The 18,916-nt window shown below is 48.3% G+C and overlaps 1 protein-coding gene across 1 annotated transcript in view; it reads right to left on the reverse strand.

Moving 5' to 3' along the window:
• The window catches only part of raph1a (Ras association (RalGDS/AF-6) and pleckstrin homology domains 1a), a 78,381-nt gene that overhangs the window by 37,353 nt on the left and 22,112 nt on the right, over positions 1-18,916 (reverse strand). Inside the window, 3 exon segments of the mRNA XM_069155186.1 lie at positions 162-270; positions 361-495; positions 13,941-14,001. Coding sequence (XP_069011287.1) covers positions 162-270; positions 361-495 — 244 coding nt within the window. The 5' untranslated portion in view covers positions 13,941-14,001.

Here is an 18,916-nt window from a genome sequence, read left to right on the forward strand (position 1 = left end):
GTGTGTGTGTTCAGATCGGTGTGTGTGTGTGTTCAGATCGGTGTGTGTGTGTGTGTGTGTGTGTGTGTGTTCAGATCGGTGTGTGTGTGTGTGTTCAGATCGGTGTGTGTGTGTGTGTTCAGATCGGTGTGTCTGTGTGTGTTCAGATCGGTGTGTCTGACCGTTGATATTATAGATGGAGAATCTGTAGGAGAAGTTGGCCATGTTGGTCTCCTGCCTGAGGGGGGCTTTCTGCTGGGGGGGGCGCTCTGGGCGGCCGTCGTCCAGGCTCTGCACAAACAGGAAGAGACAGTGACACCGTCATGTCTGAGACGGCCAATCAGGTTTGAGAGTGCTGGTGGAGGTGTCAGGTCTGTGTACCTGTGTGAGTTTGTCCAGCTCCCCCAGCCAGTCTCCAAACATCTTATCCAGGTCCTGGTCGTCCTTATCGCTGTCCTCCTCTTCCTCCTCCTCTTCCTCTCGGACCTCCACCTCCTCGTCTGACAGCTGATCCATCTGAGGACAAGAGGGAAGACGAGGAGAGCGTGTTTAACCCTGCAGCTCTATCTAGTGGCCAACAGTCTGAACTGCATGGCCTTTCACAAATAAAAGAGCTGTTTGACTGACATTTATTATTTCAATGGAATAAATGTAGAGTATCAGAGCAGAAGGTTGTGTTCAGTAAACAGACAGGATGAAGATGAAGATGAAGATGAAGAAGCTCCTTTCTCTGCTGATCCTCACATATATCAAGTACCCATGAGGAGACTTTCAGAGGAGGAAGGCCGACGCCTTCAGATGGCTGCTAATATTCAGGGTGTTACAGGATGTTGTCGATCCTGCGGTGTGACCAACAAACAGAACATTTCAGTAGAGCACGATGACGTGGACTGAGCCGGTCCATCCCTGCCGATCAACATTATTAACAAGGTCGCTGTACTGTCGGGTTGATTCTGGCCTCTTCGGTCATGTTGCAGTTAACAGCTGTTGAATTCTTCTCTGTGACGACAACCGCTAGATAAACATTTTGCCCCAATACATAAATTCAGACACTTTAAAATGATTTAATGAACTGAAAACGAGAAACAGAATCAAGTGTGGATTTATCACCCCGGCAGTATCGGTGATCATACAACAAGTAGTTCTGATCCAGAGATCTGATTGGTCAAATCATCATGACATCACACCCTGCTCATCACTACAAATATCCCTCCACGTCCTCAATGGGAAAATAGAATTAGAATAGAGTTTCATATAATATGTAATATAATGTAGTTTCTACTTGTTATAGTTCTATTAAATGACCCATTTGGTGAAGTCAGATCTCTTTTGGTCGCTCTGAGCACCCGTACCGTAACACCACGGATAGTCACGCACTTACAATCCTAGCGGCAGCTAGCTGGACCGGTTTGGTTTGAACACATGACACGGTGGTAAAATGTTAAAAACACATGAGTCCATGGATATCTTTGTTCATCAGATATCTTTGTTCATCAGATATCTTTGTTCATCAGATATCTGAGATCAGCATGAAGACGTCCAATGACACACAGCTGCTGTCCAAACGTCACAGAGCTGAAAGAAGCTCTCGTCTTTTATCAACACAGGGTTTGTAATTTACAGGGAAAAAAAGTCAGTGGTCTTCTATAGTTTTTAGTGAGAGTCAAAACCGTTTCATTCGTTGTTCTTGAACGCAGCTCCCCCCTCCACTACTCCACCCAGTCACCCAGGGCACAGCCAACAAACACACACACACACACACACACACACACACACACACAGAGGAAGATTAGAGAGCAGAATATCACACACCCACAAACATACACATTGAAAAACACACCACACACACTGAGAAGTGGTGCTACAATTAGATCACTGTGGTTAGCAGGTCTGTCATTTAGACAGGGGGGAGAGAGAGAGAGAGAGAGAGAGAGAGAGAGAGAGAGAGAGAGAGCGAGAGAGAGAGAGAGAGAGAGTGTGTGTGTGTGTGTGTGGGGGGGGGGGGTTGGTGAACTCTCAGCTGCGCTTTCGTATAACAATCTTCTGTTTCCATACATCCGAAGATTCGACGCCGACCGACCGATCGCTGCCGTGGTCGACTCCATTTAAAGAGGAAAACAGACTTCACCTCACTCTTCTGACGGAGCTGCTCCCTGATAGAGGATTTCAGAGCTGATAACAAGCTGGATGGTCCCTCTCCTCTTTAACCTGGAGGATGCAGCGTCCATGATTTCCAAACAGAATCTCAGATTGTGATCCATCAGACCTCAGGACAGTTTTCCACTTCACCTCAGTCCATCTTCAATGATCTCGGTCCAGAGAAGGCGGCGGTGTTTCTGGATCATGTTTCTATCTGGTTTCTTCTTTGGAGAGTTTTAACCTGCATTTGTGGACGCAGCGATGAACTGTGTTCACGGACGATGGTTTTCACAAGTGTTCCTGAGCCCATGCAGTGATTTCCACTCCAGAATAGTGTGTTTTTAATGCAGTGCTGCCTGAGGGCCGAAGATCACCACCATCCAATATTGGTTTCCAGCCTTGTCCCTTGTGTTCAGAGATTTCTCCAGATTCTCTGAATCTTTTAATGATATTATGAACCGTAGACGATGAAATCCACTAATTCTTTGTAGTTTTACGTTGAGGAACATTATTCTTAGATTGTTGAACTATTTTCCCAAACAGTCTTTCACAGAGTGGTGAACCTCTCCCCATCTTCACTGCTGAGAGACTCTGCCTCTCTGAAATCATCTTTTATACCCAATCATGTTCCTGATCTGTTGCCATGGTACCCTGATTAGTTGAGACGTTCCACCAGGTGTTTTCTTTAAACTTTACACAACTTTTCCAGTCTTTTGTTGACCCTGTCTCAACTGTTTTAAAAACATGTTGCTGCCATTAAATCGAAAATGAGCCTATATTTTTAATAAAACAATACAATTTCTCCGTATCAACATTTGACATGTTGTCTTTAGTCTATTTTGAATTAAATACAGGTTTATGTGATATCCTAACTTTTGGGGAATTGGGGTTGTAGTACTGCGATAATAATCACAGTTTAAATTGTATCCACATCTCACACCTGTTTGGTATCTGTACAGAGAACTATTGTGCAACATGTACAGGTTTTCTGAGGGTGAGCCACGTGCATTGTGGGAACTGTAGGACAAGCCACGAAGCCAGCAGCGCTGTCCAGTGTGGATTTAAAAGACGTGTTCGGGTCTTCTTCTGGACGATGTCAGAGAGGCAGGAACACCGTGACGATGAGGACCGCCGGCCGTCCTCCGGCCAACTGACGAGGCAGCGCTGCAGCAGAGGGCGGGGACTGATTAAAATAATATAGTTAAAGTGCTCCATGTAGTAACACGTGGTAACAAGAGGATCCTGTGTGGCCCTCGAGGCCCCAGTGTTTTTCCTATTCAGCCCTCTTGTTCTTGAAGTTGAATCAGCTTGCCAGCGTGTGCAGAAAAGAATAGTGGATACATTATAAAAGGGATCCCATGAATGTAGTCTATAAACAATATGAAAATAAAACCTCCTAACCTGGAAAAGTAGGAAGAAGCAAGCATCCCGATCACTAGTCTCTGCCCTTTCTCGTTTTTATAGGAAACTTTTACGACTACTATTGAACATTTTTATTGTAATTGATCTTCCCATTTGTCATTACAATGTAGCTATTGCTTAGTGAATTTTTTGTTTTCCATTCCTCCTGTTTCTTTTCATTATTCCTGCTCGGTCTTGTTTGTCTGTTTACTGTTTGTGTTGCACTCTCTCAGTTCCCGTCTAACTCATAGTCTCACGTCTTGGTTCACTAAATACAGTTTAAAAAGTAGAAGAATGTGCTGTATTATACAGACTGCGGCTCAGCTGCTTATCCCTCCCTCTCAGAGTGTCATTGAACGCACCACAAGGAGGAGCTGAGACAGCACGTCGGCGTGATGAACTCCGAGTGTCCAAAGAAAACAGTAATTACACTCCTCCGATCTGTCGCACTGAAACCAGACGATCATCCTCCCGTCTTTCACCCCTCCCACCTCCTCATTTCTCTCCCTCCTGTTTACGACTGTTTCCCTCCGTCCTCTCCTTCTTCTCCTCACTCCTCCTCCTCCTCTGTATCCGTCCTACATCTCTCCCACATCTCAACCACAGGGAGTGGTCAGACACCATGATAGCAAGATGTCCATCACTGCTTACTGTCCGTCACTCTGAAAAAAACTAAATTTAATAAGGTTCATTTAACAATCTGGTTCTTGTGGAAAACTGCAGGGAGCTTAACGAGCCATAGAGTCTTATTAACAGACCTAATAATGGAACATGTGCCACATTAAAATGACCTTACTCATCTTCTAAAGGGAGCTAACGTTTAAAACTCTACTGCTTCCTGTAACCGTCTGCCAGACACTACACATCAGCGAAGACTGGAAGTGACGTCAACCTCCAAACTGTAACCTTTGACCCCTGACCTCTCACAGAGTAAAGATGAGGGTCAAGCAGCTGTTGTCTGGCAGGACTGACTGAGGCTCATTCAGAGTCACAGATATTTTTAAGGAGAAAACGAGATCAACGGCAAGCAGTGACCATCAGTGATGTCATCAACCAGCAACCATCAGTGATGTCATCATCCATCAGTGATGTCATCGTTGGTTTGTGAACGTTATGAATCCTCCAGTTCAGATTCTGTCCGTCACCATCTTTGCTAGTTCAGAGCAGTTTGGAGCAGGAAGTGACCATATTTGGATGAGATGGGGGAGGAGCCAGCAGTGGATCTGACTGATCTGATTGGAAACCTGACGATACTACGTCCCGCCCACCGATAGCTGTAACCTGACTGCACCACAGGCCTGTCAATCAAACAGACACGCCCCCAAAAACAGGTCTTCTTGAATCTTCTTTTCTAATGAATGAGGGATTATTTTCAGATGGACCTCCAGAAAACTAATAAGAAGGAGTGACTTTAGCTAACAACACCGAGATAACTGATGGACACATTTGATTCACTTTGGATTTGATGAGAGAAGTTGAATGGGAGTCTATGGAGCCGGAGGCTTTTTGGAGCCGACCTCTAGTGGCACTCGGTGGTATTGCAGCTGAAGACACTTCTGGATCGGAACCATTTTTTGAAGCCGGAAGCAACGAACACTTTTATTTACAGTCTGTGCTTAACGGAGAGGAGACACGTTGTGAAGAGGCTGAATGAAGACAAGAAAACCAGACAGCAACTGTTTCTCTTCCTCTCAACTCGTCCTACATCTGCTTTCGTGCCGCTGAGCAACGGGTTTCATCTGCACCGTGCAGCTCCCAGTTTCCCTCAAAACCACTCAGATCCTCAACAGGGCTGCGGCCACAACACAGGAGCACGTGCATCAGTGCGGGCCATTCCCACGGCTCTATATCAAGATGTCACACACACACACACACACACACACACACACACACACACACACACACACACACACACACACAGGTATTTTTAGGCCTGGTTGTTGGGTTTCTGTGAAGCGAAGCTATAAATCAGAAGCAGCAGATTCAGCTGGAAGTTGAGAACTCCTCTCTGAGCATGAAAACTTTTCCACACTTTCAACAAACACGTCCTTGTAACTCTTCAGTTCTCCATTTGTTTGAATGATGGCTTCAAAGCTTCCTTCTGTCGTGTTCACTTCAATTTGTGAGAGATATTCATGTTTTCAGTTCTGACAATAAAACAAAGCACAGCTGACATTATAAAATGAAGTAAATGGTTTCAGTTTTGTTGTATTTATTAATCTCATCTTTCCTGTTGAGCTAGATGCTGTAAATCAGATACTAAAATCGTTTATGGTTGTTGTTTCGTATGTTTTTACTGATGTTGAATCCTTCATAAAGTCACTGAGTGACTGAGACACAATGGAAGCAGTCAAATGACACCTCCAGAGACAATAAACTTTAAACCCTTAGAGGTCTTTTGCATCCTGTTTACGGATCAGTGGTGACAGAGCTGCCATGCAAGGTGTTCGTCTGTCACCAGGGGCAACCGCAGACCACCGTCACCTCCACAGACTGAATATAAAAGTGTTCGTAGCTTCAGGTCTGTAAAATGGTTCTGATCCAGAAGTGTCTTCAGCTGCAATACCAGCGAGTGCCACTAGAGGTTGGCTCCAAAAAGCGTCCGGCTCCATAGACTCCCGTTCAACTTCTCTCATCAAATTCTCAGTCAATACAATTTTTCAACAAGTTTTCTGTATGTCATTCACTAAATTCACTCTTCCAGATTAGTGTACTGGCCTTAAATCTGAGAATAATCCCTCAAAAGAAGATTCAAAAAGACCTGTTTTTGGGGGCGTGTCTGTTTGATTGACAGGCCTGCGGTGCAGTCAGGTTACAGCTATCGGTGGGCGGGACGTAGTATCGTCAGGTTTCCAATCAGATCAGTCAGATCCACTGCTGGCTCCTCCCCCAGCTCGTCCAAATATGGTCACTTCCTGCTCCAAACCGCTCCAAACTAGCAAGATGGTGACGGACAGAATCTGAACTGGAGGATTCATAACGTTCACAAACCAACGATGACATCACTGATGGTTGATGACATCACTGATGGTTAATGGTTGGGGGAACCTGAGACTTAGTGTTTTACCCAAAGACAGTTCAGTAGAGGGACAGGAGGACCCCGGGACTGAATCACCAACCGTACGATTACCTGCTCCACCGTCTGAGCCACAGCAGCCCAGATGTTCAGTCAGTAAACTGACAGAGACACACAGGCTGCAGGAGGGATATCAACTCACCAACACAACAGGAACATATTAAAACAGTCCTGCCTTATGCCAACACCTCTTTAGGAATTGTCAACATTTTCGACAAATACAGGATTTTTTAATGTTCACCTTGTTCTGTCATTTTAGGGCGAAACTCCAGGAAACTATAAAATAAATGACCTGGAACATTTTACCCACTTCAACTTTCACTGTGATCTTCATCCAAAAACTGTAGAATATCTTATACTTTCATCATCTGTTTTTACTCGATATGTCACAAAACAAAGTGCAGATTAAAACTGAATCGGTCAATTTCAGGGAGATTCAAATGCAAACAAACACAATGCTAGAACTCCTCCACCACCTTTCAGCCTCTCATTACACCAGCAGTAGTTCAACATGATGCACTAATATTATATATGTGACCATCGTTCTTCCTTTCTTCTCCTGTGTTTACTTTAAAAAAAATTTCCCCTCGGGGATTAATAAAGTATATACCTACCTACCTACCTACCTACCTACTGGCCCCTGCTTGTAATGTGTTTCTCACGTCAGTAGGTGGCGGTAATGCATCTAAAAGCTGCCTGCCAGCCAACTTTAAACAACAAAAGGAGAAGATGAACATGCTGCTAACAGCTTATAAAGCCCAAAGTTCAATGGAGAGGTCAGCTGTCATGTAACGGTTCTTATTTTAATCAATGTAGTAGAATATAAAGAGCAGCATCATGAAAGGCTGCCAGCAGAGAGCTTTTCTTTCATTTTGGACCAGAACTGTTTGGCTCGTATCTCACAGGAAGAAGAATGGAGGGAAGCGGAGGACGAGCAGGGAGCCGCCTGCTGATCCAGCAACAATGATATCACTTCCCCCGAGACCTCCGGCAGGGATGACATCATTTCCTTTTAACCGCCTGCCTCATATCGACATGTGCTTCTGTGTCTCCGTACGAGGAAGGCGGATTAAGACTCCGACTCCGCTCGGCTACACTGTGCTGTGTGAAACTGCACACACACACACACACACACACACACACACACACACACACACACACACACACACACACACACACACACACACACACACACACACACACACACAGCAAAAGAGCTGTTCACACTCCTCTGCAGGTCATCCACTGGGCCACATACCTGCTGAGAGGACTCACCACTACATTCAAAGAGAAACACACATAAGTGCCGTTTCCAAATGAAACCCTCTTGTGTGCACATTTTAGGTAGGAAGGTAGGTAGGTATTTACTTTATTAATCCCCGAGGGGAAATTTTTTCGCTACAGCAGCATACAGAAGCAATAAGATAATAATATAAATAATAGAATAAAATAATAGAATAATAGAAAAGCAATAAAATAGCAGTAAATAGCAGTAAAAAAATATAAATATAAAATATAAAATGCACAGTTTATACAGTACATTATATATCTATATATATATTATATACAAACAAACCAAGAACACAGTCAACATATATATATATATATACAGTACAGTATATATCTATATATATTATATACAAACAAACCAAGAAACACAGTCAACAGTGTTATTGTACTGTGATGGATTTTGTCAGAGGTGAGTTATTGTACAGTCTTATTGCAGTGGGCAGTAATGATCTCCTTTATCAGGAATGATCTCCTGTATCTGGAATGATCTCCTGTATCAGGAATGATCTCCTGTATCTGGAATGATCTCCTTTATCAGGAATGATCTCCTGTATCAGGAATGATGTCCTGTATCTGGAATGATCTCCTGTATCTGTCCTTGTGACAGCGGAGCTGGAGGAGTCTTTAGGAGAACGTCCTCCTCTGTCCCTGCAGCAGGTGGTGGAGAGGGTGGACAGGATTATCCAATATGGACAATAGTTTGTTCAGCGTCCTCCTCTCCACCACCTTTTCCAGGCTGTCCAGTTTGTAGCCGATGATGGAGCCGGCCTTCTTAACCAGTTTGTTAAGTCTGTTGGTGTCACCGGCTCCAATGCTGCTCCCCCAGCAGACCACAGTGAAGTACAATGCACTGGCCACAACAGACTGGTAGAACATCTCCAACATATCGCTGCACACATTGAAGGATCGAAGTTTCCTCAAGAAAAAGAGTCGACTCATCACCTTCTTGTAGACAGCGTTGATGTTGGTCTTCCAGTTCAGTCTGTTGTCGATGGAGACACCCAGGTACTTGTACTCCTCAACCATGTCCACCTCCTCTCCCAGAACTCTCAGCGGTTGTGGAGCCGTCGTCTTCCTCCTGAAGTCGACCACCATCTCTCTGGTCTTGGCCACGTTCAGGAGCAGGTGATTTCTTCCTGCCCACTCCACAAAGTCCTCCACTACTGCCCTGTACTCATCCTCCCGTCCATCACTTATACATCCTACCACTGCAGAGTCATCAGAGAACTTCTGCAGATGTCTTGACTCTGAGTTGTTCTGGAAGTCAGTGGTGTACAAGGTGAACAGGAAGGGAGACAGAACAGTTCCCTGTGGAGCTCCAGTACCACTGACCACCGTATCAGACAGCACACTGCCCAGACGGACAAACTGTGGTCTGCCTGTCAGGTAGTCATTGATCCAGGAGACGGTGGACGTGTCCACCCCCACCACCTGCAGCTTCTCCCTCAGCAGCAGTGGTTGGATGGTGTTGAATGCACTGGAGAAATCAAAGAAAGTGATTCTCACAGAGTCACCGGTTCCATCCAGGTGAGACTGAGCTCGTTGCAGCAGGTAGATGATGTCATCGTCCACTCCCACATGAGGCTGGTACGCAAATTGCAGAGAGTCCAGAGAAGATTTCACCAGCGGCCTGAGGTGGGCCAAGACCAGCCTCTCCAGCACCTTCATCACATGAGATGTGAGGGCAACCGGTCGGTAGTCAATGAGGCCAGATGGAGTCGTCTTCTTGGGGACAGGAACCAGGCAGGACGTCTTCCACAGCACCGGGACCTCCTCCTGCTTCAGGCTCAGGTTGAAGAGGTGTTGTAGGACCTCAGCCAGCTGGACGGCGCAGGTCTTCAGGACCCCGGGGCTGATGCTGTCAGGTCCTGCAGCCTTGCGCTGGTGGAGTCTCTCCAGCTGTCTCCTAACCTGGCCAGTCGTCACAGAGAGGGGGGGTGTCGATGGAGGAAGAGCCCTTTGAGATTGAGGGCTCTATGCAGTTCACCAGGGGGAGCAGAGGGGGGAGGGGGGGAGGCAGCAGAGGTGTTTGGGAGGTGTGAGGTGTGGAGGAGACAGATGAAGGTGGTGAACTAAACCTGTTGAAGAAACAGTTTAGCTCGTTGGACCTCTCCAGGTTCCCCCTGGTTGTTCCTCTCCGGGTTCCCCCTGGTTGTTCCTCTCCAGGTTCCCCCTGGTTGTCTCTCTCTCCCCTTGAACCCAGTAATCTCCTTCATACCGGTCCACACCTCCCTCACGTTGTTCTGCTGGAGTTTGGCCTCCAGCTTCCTCCTGTAGGAGTCCTTGTACTCCCTGAGCTTCTCCTTCAGGTGGCGCTGCACTCTCCTGAGCTCCTCCCTGTCCCCAGACCTGAAGGCTGCTTTCTTCTTAAGAAGCACCTTCAGGTCACTGGTGATCCACGGCTTGTTGTTGGGGAAGCAGTGTACAGTCCGGGATGGTGCAGTGGTGTGTTCACAGAATTTGATGTATTCTGTGATACAGTCCGTCCTGCTGTTGATGTCCTCCCCATGTGGTCCAAACAGCACATTCCAGTCCGTGGACTCAAAGCAGTCCTGCAGAGCTTCTTTAGCCTCCTGTGTCCACCTCCTCACAGTCCTGGTGGTCACAGGCTGCCTCTGCACCAGAGGAACATACTTGGGAGTCAGCAGGACCAGGTTGTGGTCTGATCTACCAAGGGGGGGAAGGGCAGTAGTACTGTATGCATCCATGGCATTAGCATACAGTAAGTCCAGAGTTTTATTGTTCCGTGTGGGGCAGTTCACATACTGGTGCAAAGTTGGCAGTACTTTATCCAGACTGGTTAAAGTCTCCAGTAACTGCCAAAAATGCACCGGGATGCTTAGTCTGCAGTTTAGACACAGTGGAGTGGATGGTGTCCACTGCTGCCTCTGCGTCAGCTGATGGAGGAACGTACACAGCGATAACATTGGCGGACGAGAACTCCCTCGGCAAATAATAAGGACGCATCCCCACGGCTAGCAGTTCAATGTCCGGGCTACAGAAACGTTCCTTCACACACGTGGTCGGGATTACACCACCTCTCGTTCACATAGACTGCAATCCCTCCACCTTTCTTCTTGCCGCTCCGAACAACGTCTCTGTCCGCCCGAACGGTCCTGAAGCCGGGTACGGCCACGCTGTGGTCCGGGAAATGTGAGTGCAGCCATGTCTCGGTGAAACACATGATGCTGCACTCCCGGTACTCTCTCTGGGTCTTTACCAGCGCGCCGAGCTCGTCCGTCTTGTTGGCCAACGACCTCACGTTTCTCATTAAGATCGCCGGTACCGCTGGTTTATATTTCCTCCTTTCCGCCTTTAGCTTAGCTCCAGCTCTGCAACCCCACCATCTTCTCCGAAGTTCAACGGGGATCTCAGGCCTCGCTCCGGGCAGCAGCAGTAGAGGTCGACTCAGCGTGATCAGCTGATCACGAGAGTAAACAATGGCCCCAGTCCGCTGTGCGTAGCTCTCCGTTACAAAGAAGGAAAAAAGTAGAAGAAGAGCCACCAGAAAAGTGGAAAAGTTACATTGTCTGACCGTCACTTAACACACGTGAAAGAAAAAAACAACTCCGAAGAGGAGAAAGAAAGAAAAATACTTAAAACAAAAGACACTTGGGGGAGCTGCTGTAACAAGCTGCCGCTAGCGTGGCGCCATCTTATTATCTTATTATTTTGGGAGCTTTTCTGCTATAAACAACAATCTTACTGGGATGAGTCATCCTGATGGGACCGCAACGGTCCGAGTGAGGCTCCATGTCATGTTGTCTGGGGCTGCAGTTCAGGTCAGGGGTCATGTGTGAGATTAGATCAGCTCTAGGGTTAGAGAGAGCAAGATTTATGGTTCAGACCAACCATCATCCATCAGTGATGTCATCAATCATCAAACATCAGTGATGTCATCAATCATCAAACATCAGTGATGTCATCAACCAGCGACCATCAGAGCTTGGGTCTCCGCCTCCTGTGCTGCGTCTGCCCGGCTTTCCCCTGGTTAGCCACACTATGAACACTTTTATATCCAGTCAGTGTTTTCTACAGTTTGATATCCAGTCTGTGGTTAAAATTCAGAATTCCACGATGAATGGAAGTCAATGCAGCGACTGAGCAAAGCTTAGCTGCACCAACATGTGTGTGTTTCAGCCCCGAGGCTCGACCCAGCTGATCCCATGGGTACTGAGCTGCTAGTGTCATATGATACTGACACACACACACACACACACACACACAGTAGTCAGGTTTATGAATAGAACCAATGAGTTCTAATTTTGTTCCCTCAGAAACAAACAGGCGGCAGCAGGAAGTTGCTTCCATTGTGTTAAACTAGACGACCCGTGGACCTGCAGGGACGGAGAACAAGCTGCTGCCAGGTTGCCCTGGTGGCAAACAGAACAACTTCCCCCACACACAAGCAGGCAGGTTCACCGTGGTGGTGACCCGGTGGATCCCCTCAGATCCAGGACCACAGGGCGGCACGGTGGTGCAGTGGTTAGCACTGTCACCTCACAGCAAAAAGGTTCCGGGTTCGAATCCGGTCCTGGGCCTTTCTGTGTGGAGTTTGCATGTTCTCCCTGTGCTTGCGTGGGTTCTCTCCGGGTTCTCCGGCTTCCTCCCATCATCCAAAAACATGCACCTCAGGTCAGGTTACCTGGCGCCGCGCTAGTGGCAGCCTGTTGCAGCAGCTCCCCCCTGAGAGCCCCCCCTGCTGTAGTGAAGACATTTCCCCTCGGGGATTAATAAAGTGAAATAAAATCAAAAATCACAGAACCATGACCACAGAACCTGAATCACAGAACCCGGACCACAGAACCACGACCACAGAACCCGGACCACAGAATCCGGACCACAGAACCCGGACCACAGAACCATGAACACAGAACCTGGACCACAGAACCATGACCACAGAATCCGGACCACAGAACCCGGACCACAGAACCACGACCACAAAACCTGGACCAAACATAAACACATCAGCGGAGTTATGATGGACAGTGGAGAGAGAAGCGGAGTAAACAGCTGCTGAGTCACTGGTTGCTATGGTGATATAGACCTCTTGGGGTCTCTGAACCCGGGTCTGTACACAGTACCTGTCCCACCAGGTGTGAAGACCCGGTCAGTGTTACCAACTGTTTATTATCTCCTTCTGCAGGAGGACATCACGGATCAATGGAGGCAGCCATGATGGATGTTTGTCAATCAGGCAATAAGTCGCTGGTTGCTATGGTGATTCCTGTAGAGCTGCTCGCTTGTGAGCAGCATATACAAAGTTTATGATGCACTTATAATGTTGACGGTAGGTTTGTCTTTAATGTGTCCTATTCATTTATTACAAAGCTGGATTTTGCACTAATTTAAAAAAAAACATTCTTTGAATTAAGATTTGACTTTGAAGAAAGTTTATGTTCTTGGACCGAATTCTGTGAAAGCAAACAGTTGTTCACTTTTTTTTTTTTTGCCAAGTAAACGAGAAGCATGTTGAAGTTGGCAAAGCCACACGCTTTACCAGAAATGTACCGAACTGAGCTGAGATCTGCGGCCGCGACACGAACCGAACTGTTCCTCGTTGTGGTCCTAGCGAGCCGCTTCACCCCTCCACCATGTCGCCCCTCCCCACCCCGCTGCCCCTCCACCCTGTCAGCCTCCAACCCTTCACCCCTCCACCATGTCGCCCCTCCCCACCCCGCTGCCCCTCCACCCTGTCAGCCTCCGACCCTTCACCCCTCCAACCTGCTCCGTGCTGAACACGTCCAGCTGCAGTCAGCACAACATTTATTCTGGAAACCACATAACCACATGGGGGGTTTATTACTTATAAAAGGTTACAGGGCTTTTAGTTTGAAATATACAGGAAGTGTTCCGTTTCTATTGACCCTTGTAAAAGTGAAGACTTTTAACATGACATCCACCCCTCCACCCCGTCGGCTTGTCGCCCCTCCACCCTGTCAGCCCTCCAACCCTTCACCCCTCCACCCTGTTCCCCCGTCACCTCTCCGCCCCTCCCTCATGTGACCTGTGACAGTGTAAGGTAACTTGTTCAGGGTGATTTAATGCTGCTTACCTTTAGTGTGCTAACAGCTCAGTCCAGCTCCAACAGCACTGAGTGGATGGATTCAATCACCCTGCAGACACGGAGGGAAAATGAGTTACTATTCAGTCCATGATCACATTTCCTCTGGACGTAAGGAAACTCTTCTTCATCTTCCTCCCCACTGACAGAACGATGAGCTTTTCAGCCCGATAAAGATTTCGTCCTAATTTTTAAAAGGAACAGTCCATCACTTTGGGGAAGGAGAAGATCAGTATCAGTTTTAACTGTCTCCATCAAATGTGATCAAACACACACACACACACACACACACACACACACACACACACACACACACACACACACACACACACACACACACCGGGCAGCTGGCTACACACCAAATGTACAGTCAGCAGGTGGCACTAGTGTGTATTTCTATCATGCTGAGCAGGCTGGATGTGTGTGACCTAAAAATAACTGACAGGCCACAACATTCGAGCCCACTGCTGCGGTCTCTTCGGTCCATCCTGAGCCACTGAGCTCCGTCCAAACCTCGGGCGCTTCCCTTCCTGTCGCTATTTTCTTCTTCGCTGGATTCACTGCTTCAGCTGAAATCTGCCATTCAGCACATTAAATCCTCCAGTAAAGAGTTCAACCAGCACTTCAGCCCTTGAAACACACACACACACACACACACACACACACACACACACTCCAGTAATGACTGGTAAGATCATTAGCAGTTCTCGTGATCAGAAGCTGTTGGCTGAAACAAGAGCGCTGTTGTTGGGACAAACACTCACACTCTTCTCCTCTGTCTGTGGGTTGCTCGTGGGTACATCAGAACCTTCACAGCAAATTAGTCTTGGGATTCAAACCAGCAACTGTCCAGTGACAGACCGGCGTGTGGAGTGAAAGGGTTCAATTTAAGACCTGTTAATACAGCACTAACATGTATATCTTCATACCGGCAAAACCCGGTTGTTGTTTGTTTGTTTGTTTGTTTGTGGTCTCCATCATGGAGACTGAGCAGGAAGGGAGGGGCCACCAGTAAAATGAGGCTTCAGGTACCTGCAGACACACGGATGTCGTACATGTACCCGTTTCTCTGATATTTCACCTGCTAACAGAGCAAAGACTCCCTGATGGCTTTTCAAAATACACTGAACATGCAAAAAAATTCAGGTTGGAACTGTGTCACTAGTTGTTGCTATAGCAACGGACAGTGTTTCACGCGTCCTTCCTTAACGGGGTCATGCTCGGCTGTGTTGCTCACACTTCCGTCCTCTTTCAGGATTCAGAAAGTGATGAGTCATGTCATGATGAGTCTTCCTCGTCTTACTGTGTTGCAATCGGTTTCTTCACAAGAACGTGTTGAACGATCCGTTTCAGAGTGTCGGCTCTCTGGAAACACCTCGGAGGGTCTTTGATTGGGCTTCAAGAACCGTTTCTTAGTTCTGTCAATATCTGTCTTCGGTCGTAGTCAATCATACTGACGAGTGTTGATTCATTTTCTTCCCCAGACGCAGTCGAACACACGCAGACGAACACGCAGTCGAACACACGCAGACGAACACGCAGTCGAACACACGCAGACGAACACGCAGACGAACACACGCAGACGAACACGCAGACGAACACACGCAGACGAACACGCAGACGAACACGCAGACGAACACACGCAGACGAACACACGCAGACGAACACGCAGATGAACAAACGCAGACGAACAAATGCAGACAAACAAACGCAGACAAACACACGCAGACGAACAAACGCAGACGAACACGCAGACGAACACACGCAGACAGACACGTAGACGAACACGCAGACGAACACACGCAGACGAACACACGCAGACGAACACACGCAGACGAACAAACGCAGACGAACACGCAGACGAACACACGCAGACAAACACGTAGACGAACACGCAGATGAACACACGCAGACGAACAACCAGACGAACACACGCAGACGAACACACGCAGACGAACACGCAGACGAACACACGCAGACCAACACACGCAGACGAACACACATAGACGAACACGCAGACGCAGACGAACAACCAGACGAACACACGCAGACGAACACGCAGACGAACACACGCAGACGAACACACGCAGACGAACACGCAGACGAACACGCAGACGAACACACGCAGACGAACACGCAGACGAACACACGCAGACAAACACGCAGACGAACACACAGACGAACACACACAGACGAACACGCAGACGAACACACGCAGACGAACACGCAGACGAACAAACGCAGACGAACACGCAGACGAACACACGCAGACGAACAAACTCAGACGAACAAACGCAGACAAACACACGCAGACGAACAAACGCAGACGAACACGCAGACAAACACGTAGACGAACACGCAGACGAACACGCAGACGAACACACGCAGACGAACAACCAGATGAACACACGCAGACGAACAACCAGACGAACACACGCAGACGAACACACGCAGACGAACACGCAGACGAACACACGCAGACGAACACACATAGACGAACACGCAGACGAACACGCAGACGAACCACCAGACGAACACACGCAGACGAACACGCAGATGAACACATGCAGACGAACACGCAGACGAACATGCAGACGAACACACGCAGACGAACACACGCAGACGAACACACGCAGACGAACACGCAGACGAACACGCAGACGAACACACGCAGACGAACACGCAGACGAACACGCGCAGACGAACACGCAGATGAACAAACGCAGACGAACAAACGCAGACAAACACACGCAGACGAACAAACGTAGACGAACACGCAGACGAACACACGCAGACGAACAACCAGATGAACACACGCAGACGAACACACGCAGACGAACAACCAGACGAACACACGCAGACGAACACATGCAGACGAACACGCAGACAAACACACGCAGACGAACACACGCAGACGGACACGTAGACGAACACGCAGACGAACACGCAGACGCAGACGAACAACCAGACGAACACGCAGACGAACACACGCAGACGAACAACCAGATGAACACACGCAGACGAACACACGCAGACGAACAACCAGACGAACACACGCAGACGAACACATGCAGACGAACACGCAGACAAACACACGCAGACGAACACACGCAGACGGACACGTAGACGAACACGCAGACGAACACGCAGACGCAGACGAACAACCAGACGAACACACGCAGACGAACACGCAGACGAACACACGCAGACGAACACGCAGACAAACACGCGCAGACGAACACGCAGACGAACACACGCAGACGAACACACGCAGACGAACAACCAGACGAACACACGCAGACGAACACATGCAGACGAACACGCAGACAAACACACGCAGACGAACACACGCAGACGGACACGTAGACGAACACGCAGACGAACACGCAGACGCAGACGAACAACCAGACGAACACACGCAGACGAACACGCAGACGAACACACGCAGACGAACACGCAGACGAACACGCAGACGAACACGGACAAACACGCGCAGACGAACACGCAGACGAACACACGCAGACGAACACACGCAGACGAACACGCAGACGAACACATGCAGACGAACACGCAGACGAACACACGCAGACGAACACGCAGACGAACACACGCAGACGAACACGCAGACGAACACACGCAGACGAACACACGCAGATGAACACGCAGATGAACAAACGCAGACGAACACACGCAGACGAACACATGCAGACGAACACACGCAGACAAACACGCAGACGAACACACAGACGAACACACACAGACGAACAACCAGATGAACACACGCAGACGAACACGCAGACGAACACACGCAGACGAACACGCAGACGAACACACAGACGAACACACACAGACGAACAACCAGACGAACACACGCAGACGAACACGCAGACGCAGACGAACACACACAGACGAACATGCAGACGAACACACGCAAACGAACATGCAGACGAACACACGCAGACGAACACGCAGAAGAAACACACACAGACAAACACGCAGACGAACACGCAGACGAACACACACAGACGAACACGCAGACGAACACACGCAGACGAACACGCAGACGAACAAACGCAGACGAACACGCAGAAGAACATACAGACGCAGACGAACACACGCAGACGAACACGCAGACGAACACACACAGACGAACACACACAGATGAACACACGCAGACGAACACGCAGACGAACACGCAGACGTAGACGTAGACATATTTTGATCTGGAGTTTTCAGGATCGAACCGAAATGAAACTCTGATGGGCAGTGCAGTGCGACAGGGGGCGTGGCTTAGATTTGTACAGATGTGTCTCAGACCAGATTTCCTTCCTCTCCTTCGACACGCGGTGATGACGTCATTATGAGAGCTCCTGCTACAATCCACGGTCTGCCGTCGTTTCCGTGTTGGAAAGCGTAGCTGCGTGTATGTTGTTGCCATAGCAACCAATGCAGATAGGTTGGTGACGTCTGGACACACCAAATCTGATCCGACAGTCCGTCCTGAAGATCTGATGAGAACATCCGATCTACCTGCAGCCTGAACATCCGGCCTCGGTCCTCTCGCACATATTTAATTTTGGATGGTATTTTTATGAACCCGTGCCAGGTTGACTTGCTGTTGTCATGGAGGTAAATATGGTTTTGTTGGGGAGTACTGGTGAGAAAGTATGTGTGATATCTGTTGATGCTGTGTAAAGGTTGAGCTCTGCTTCTCCTTCCCGGCAGATTGATGAAGCCTGCGTTGCCAAACAGGTCACATTAAAGAGCGTTACGAAACAGGCCGGCCTGCCAGAGCAGAGGCTTTAAATTCTGGGCCTGAGAACAATAGCTTTACCCTCCTGATCCCCACAGCCCGACCTGAAGCTCTGAACATGGTGCTGCAGCTAGTTTACACACTAGATGATGAAAACAACTGGAAACATTTCCTTCAAACAATATCTGGATTGATGGGTTTCTAATGCATTGCT

This window comes from Embiotoca jacksoni, unplaced genomic scaffold, assembly GCF_022577435.1.
Source record: "Embiotoca jacksoni isolate LCO1_2020_lvr unplaced genomic scaffold, fEmbJac1.0.p SCAF_2, whole genome shotgun sequence".
In the NCBI taxonomy this organism is placed as follows: domain Eukaryota; kingdom Metazoa; phylum Chordata; class Actinopteri; family Embiotocidae; genus Embiotoca; species Embiotoca jacksoni.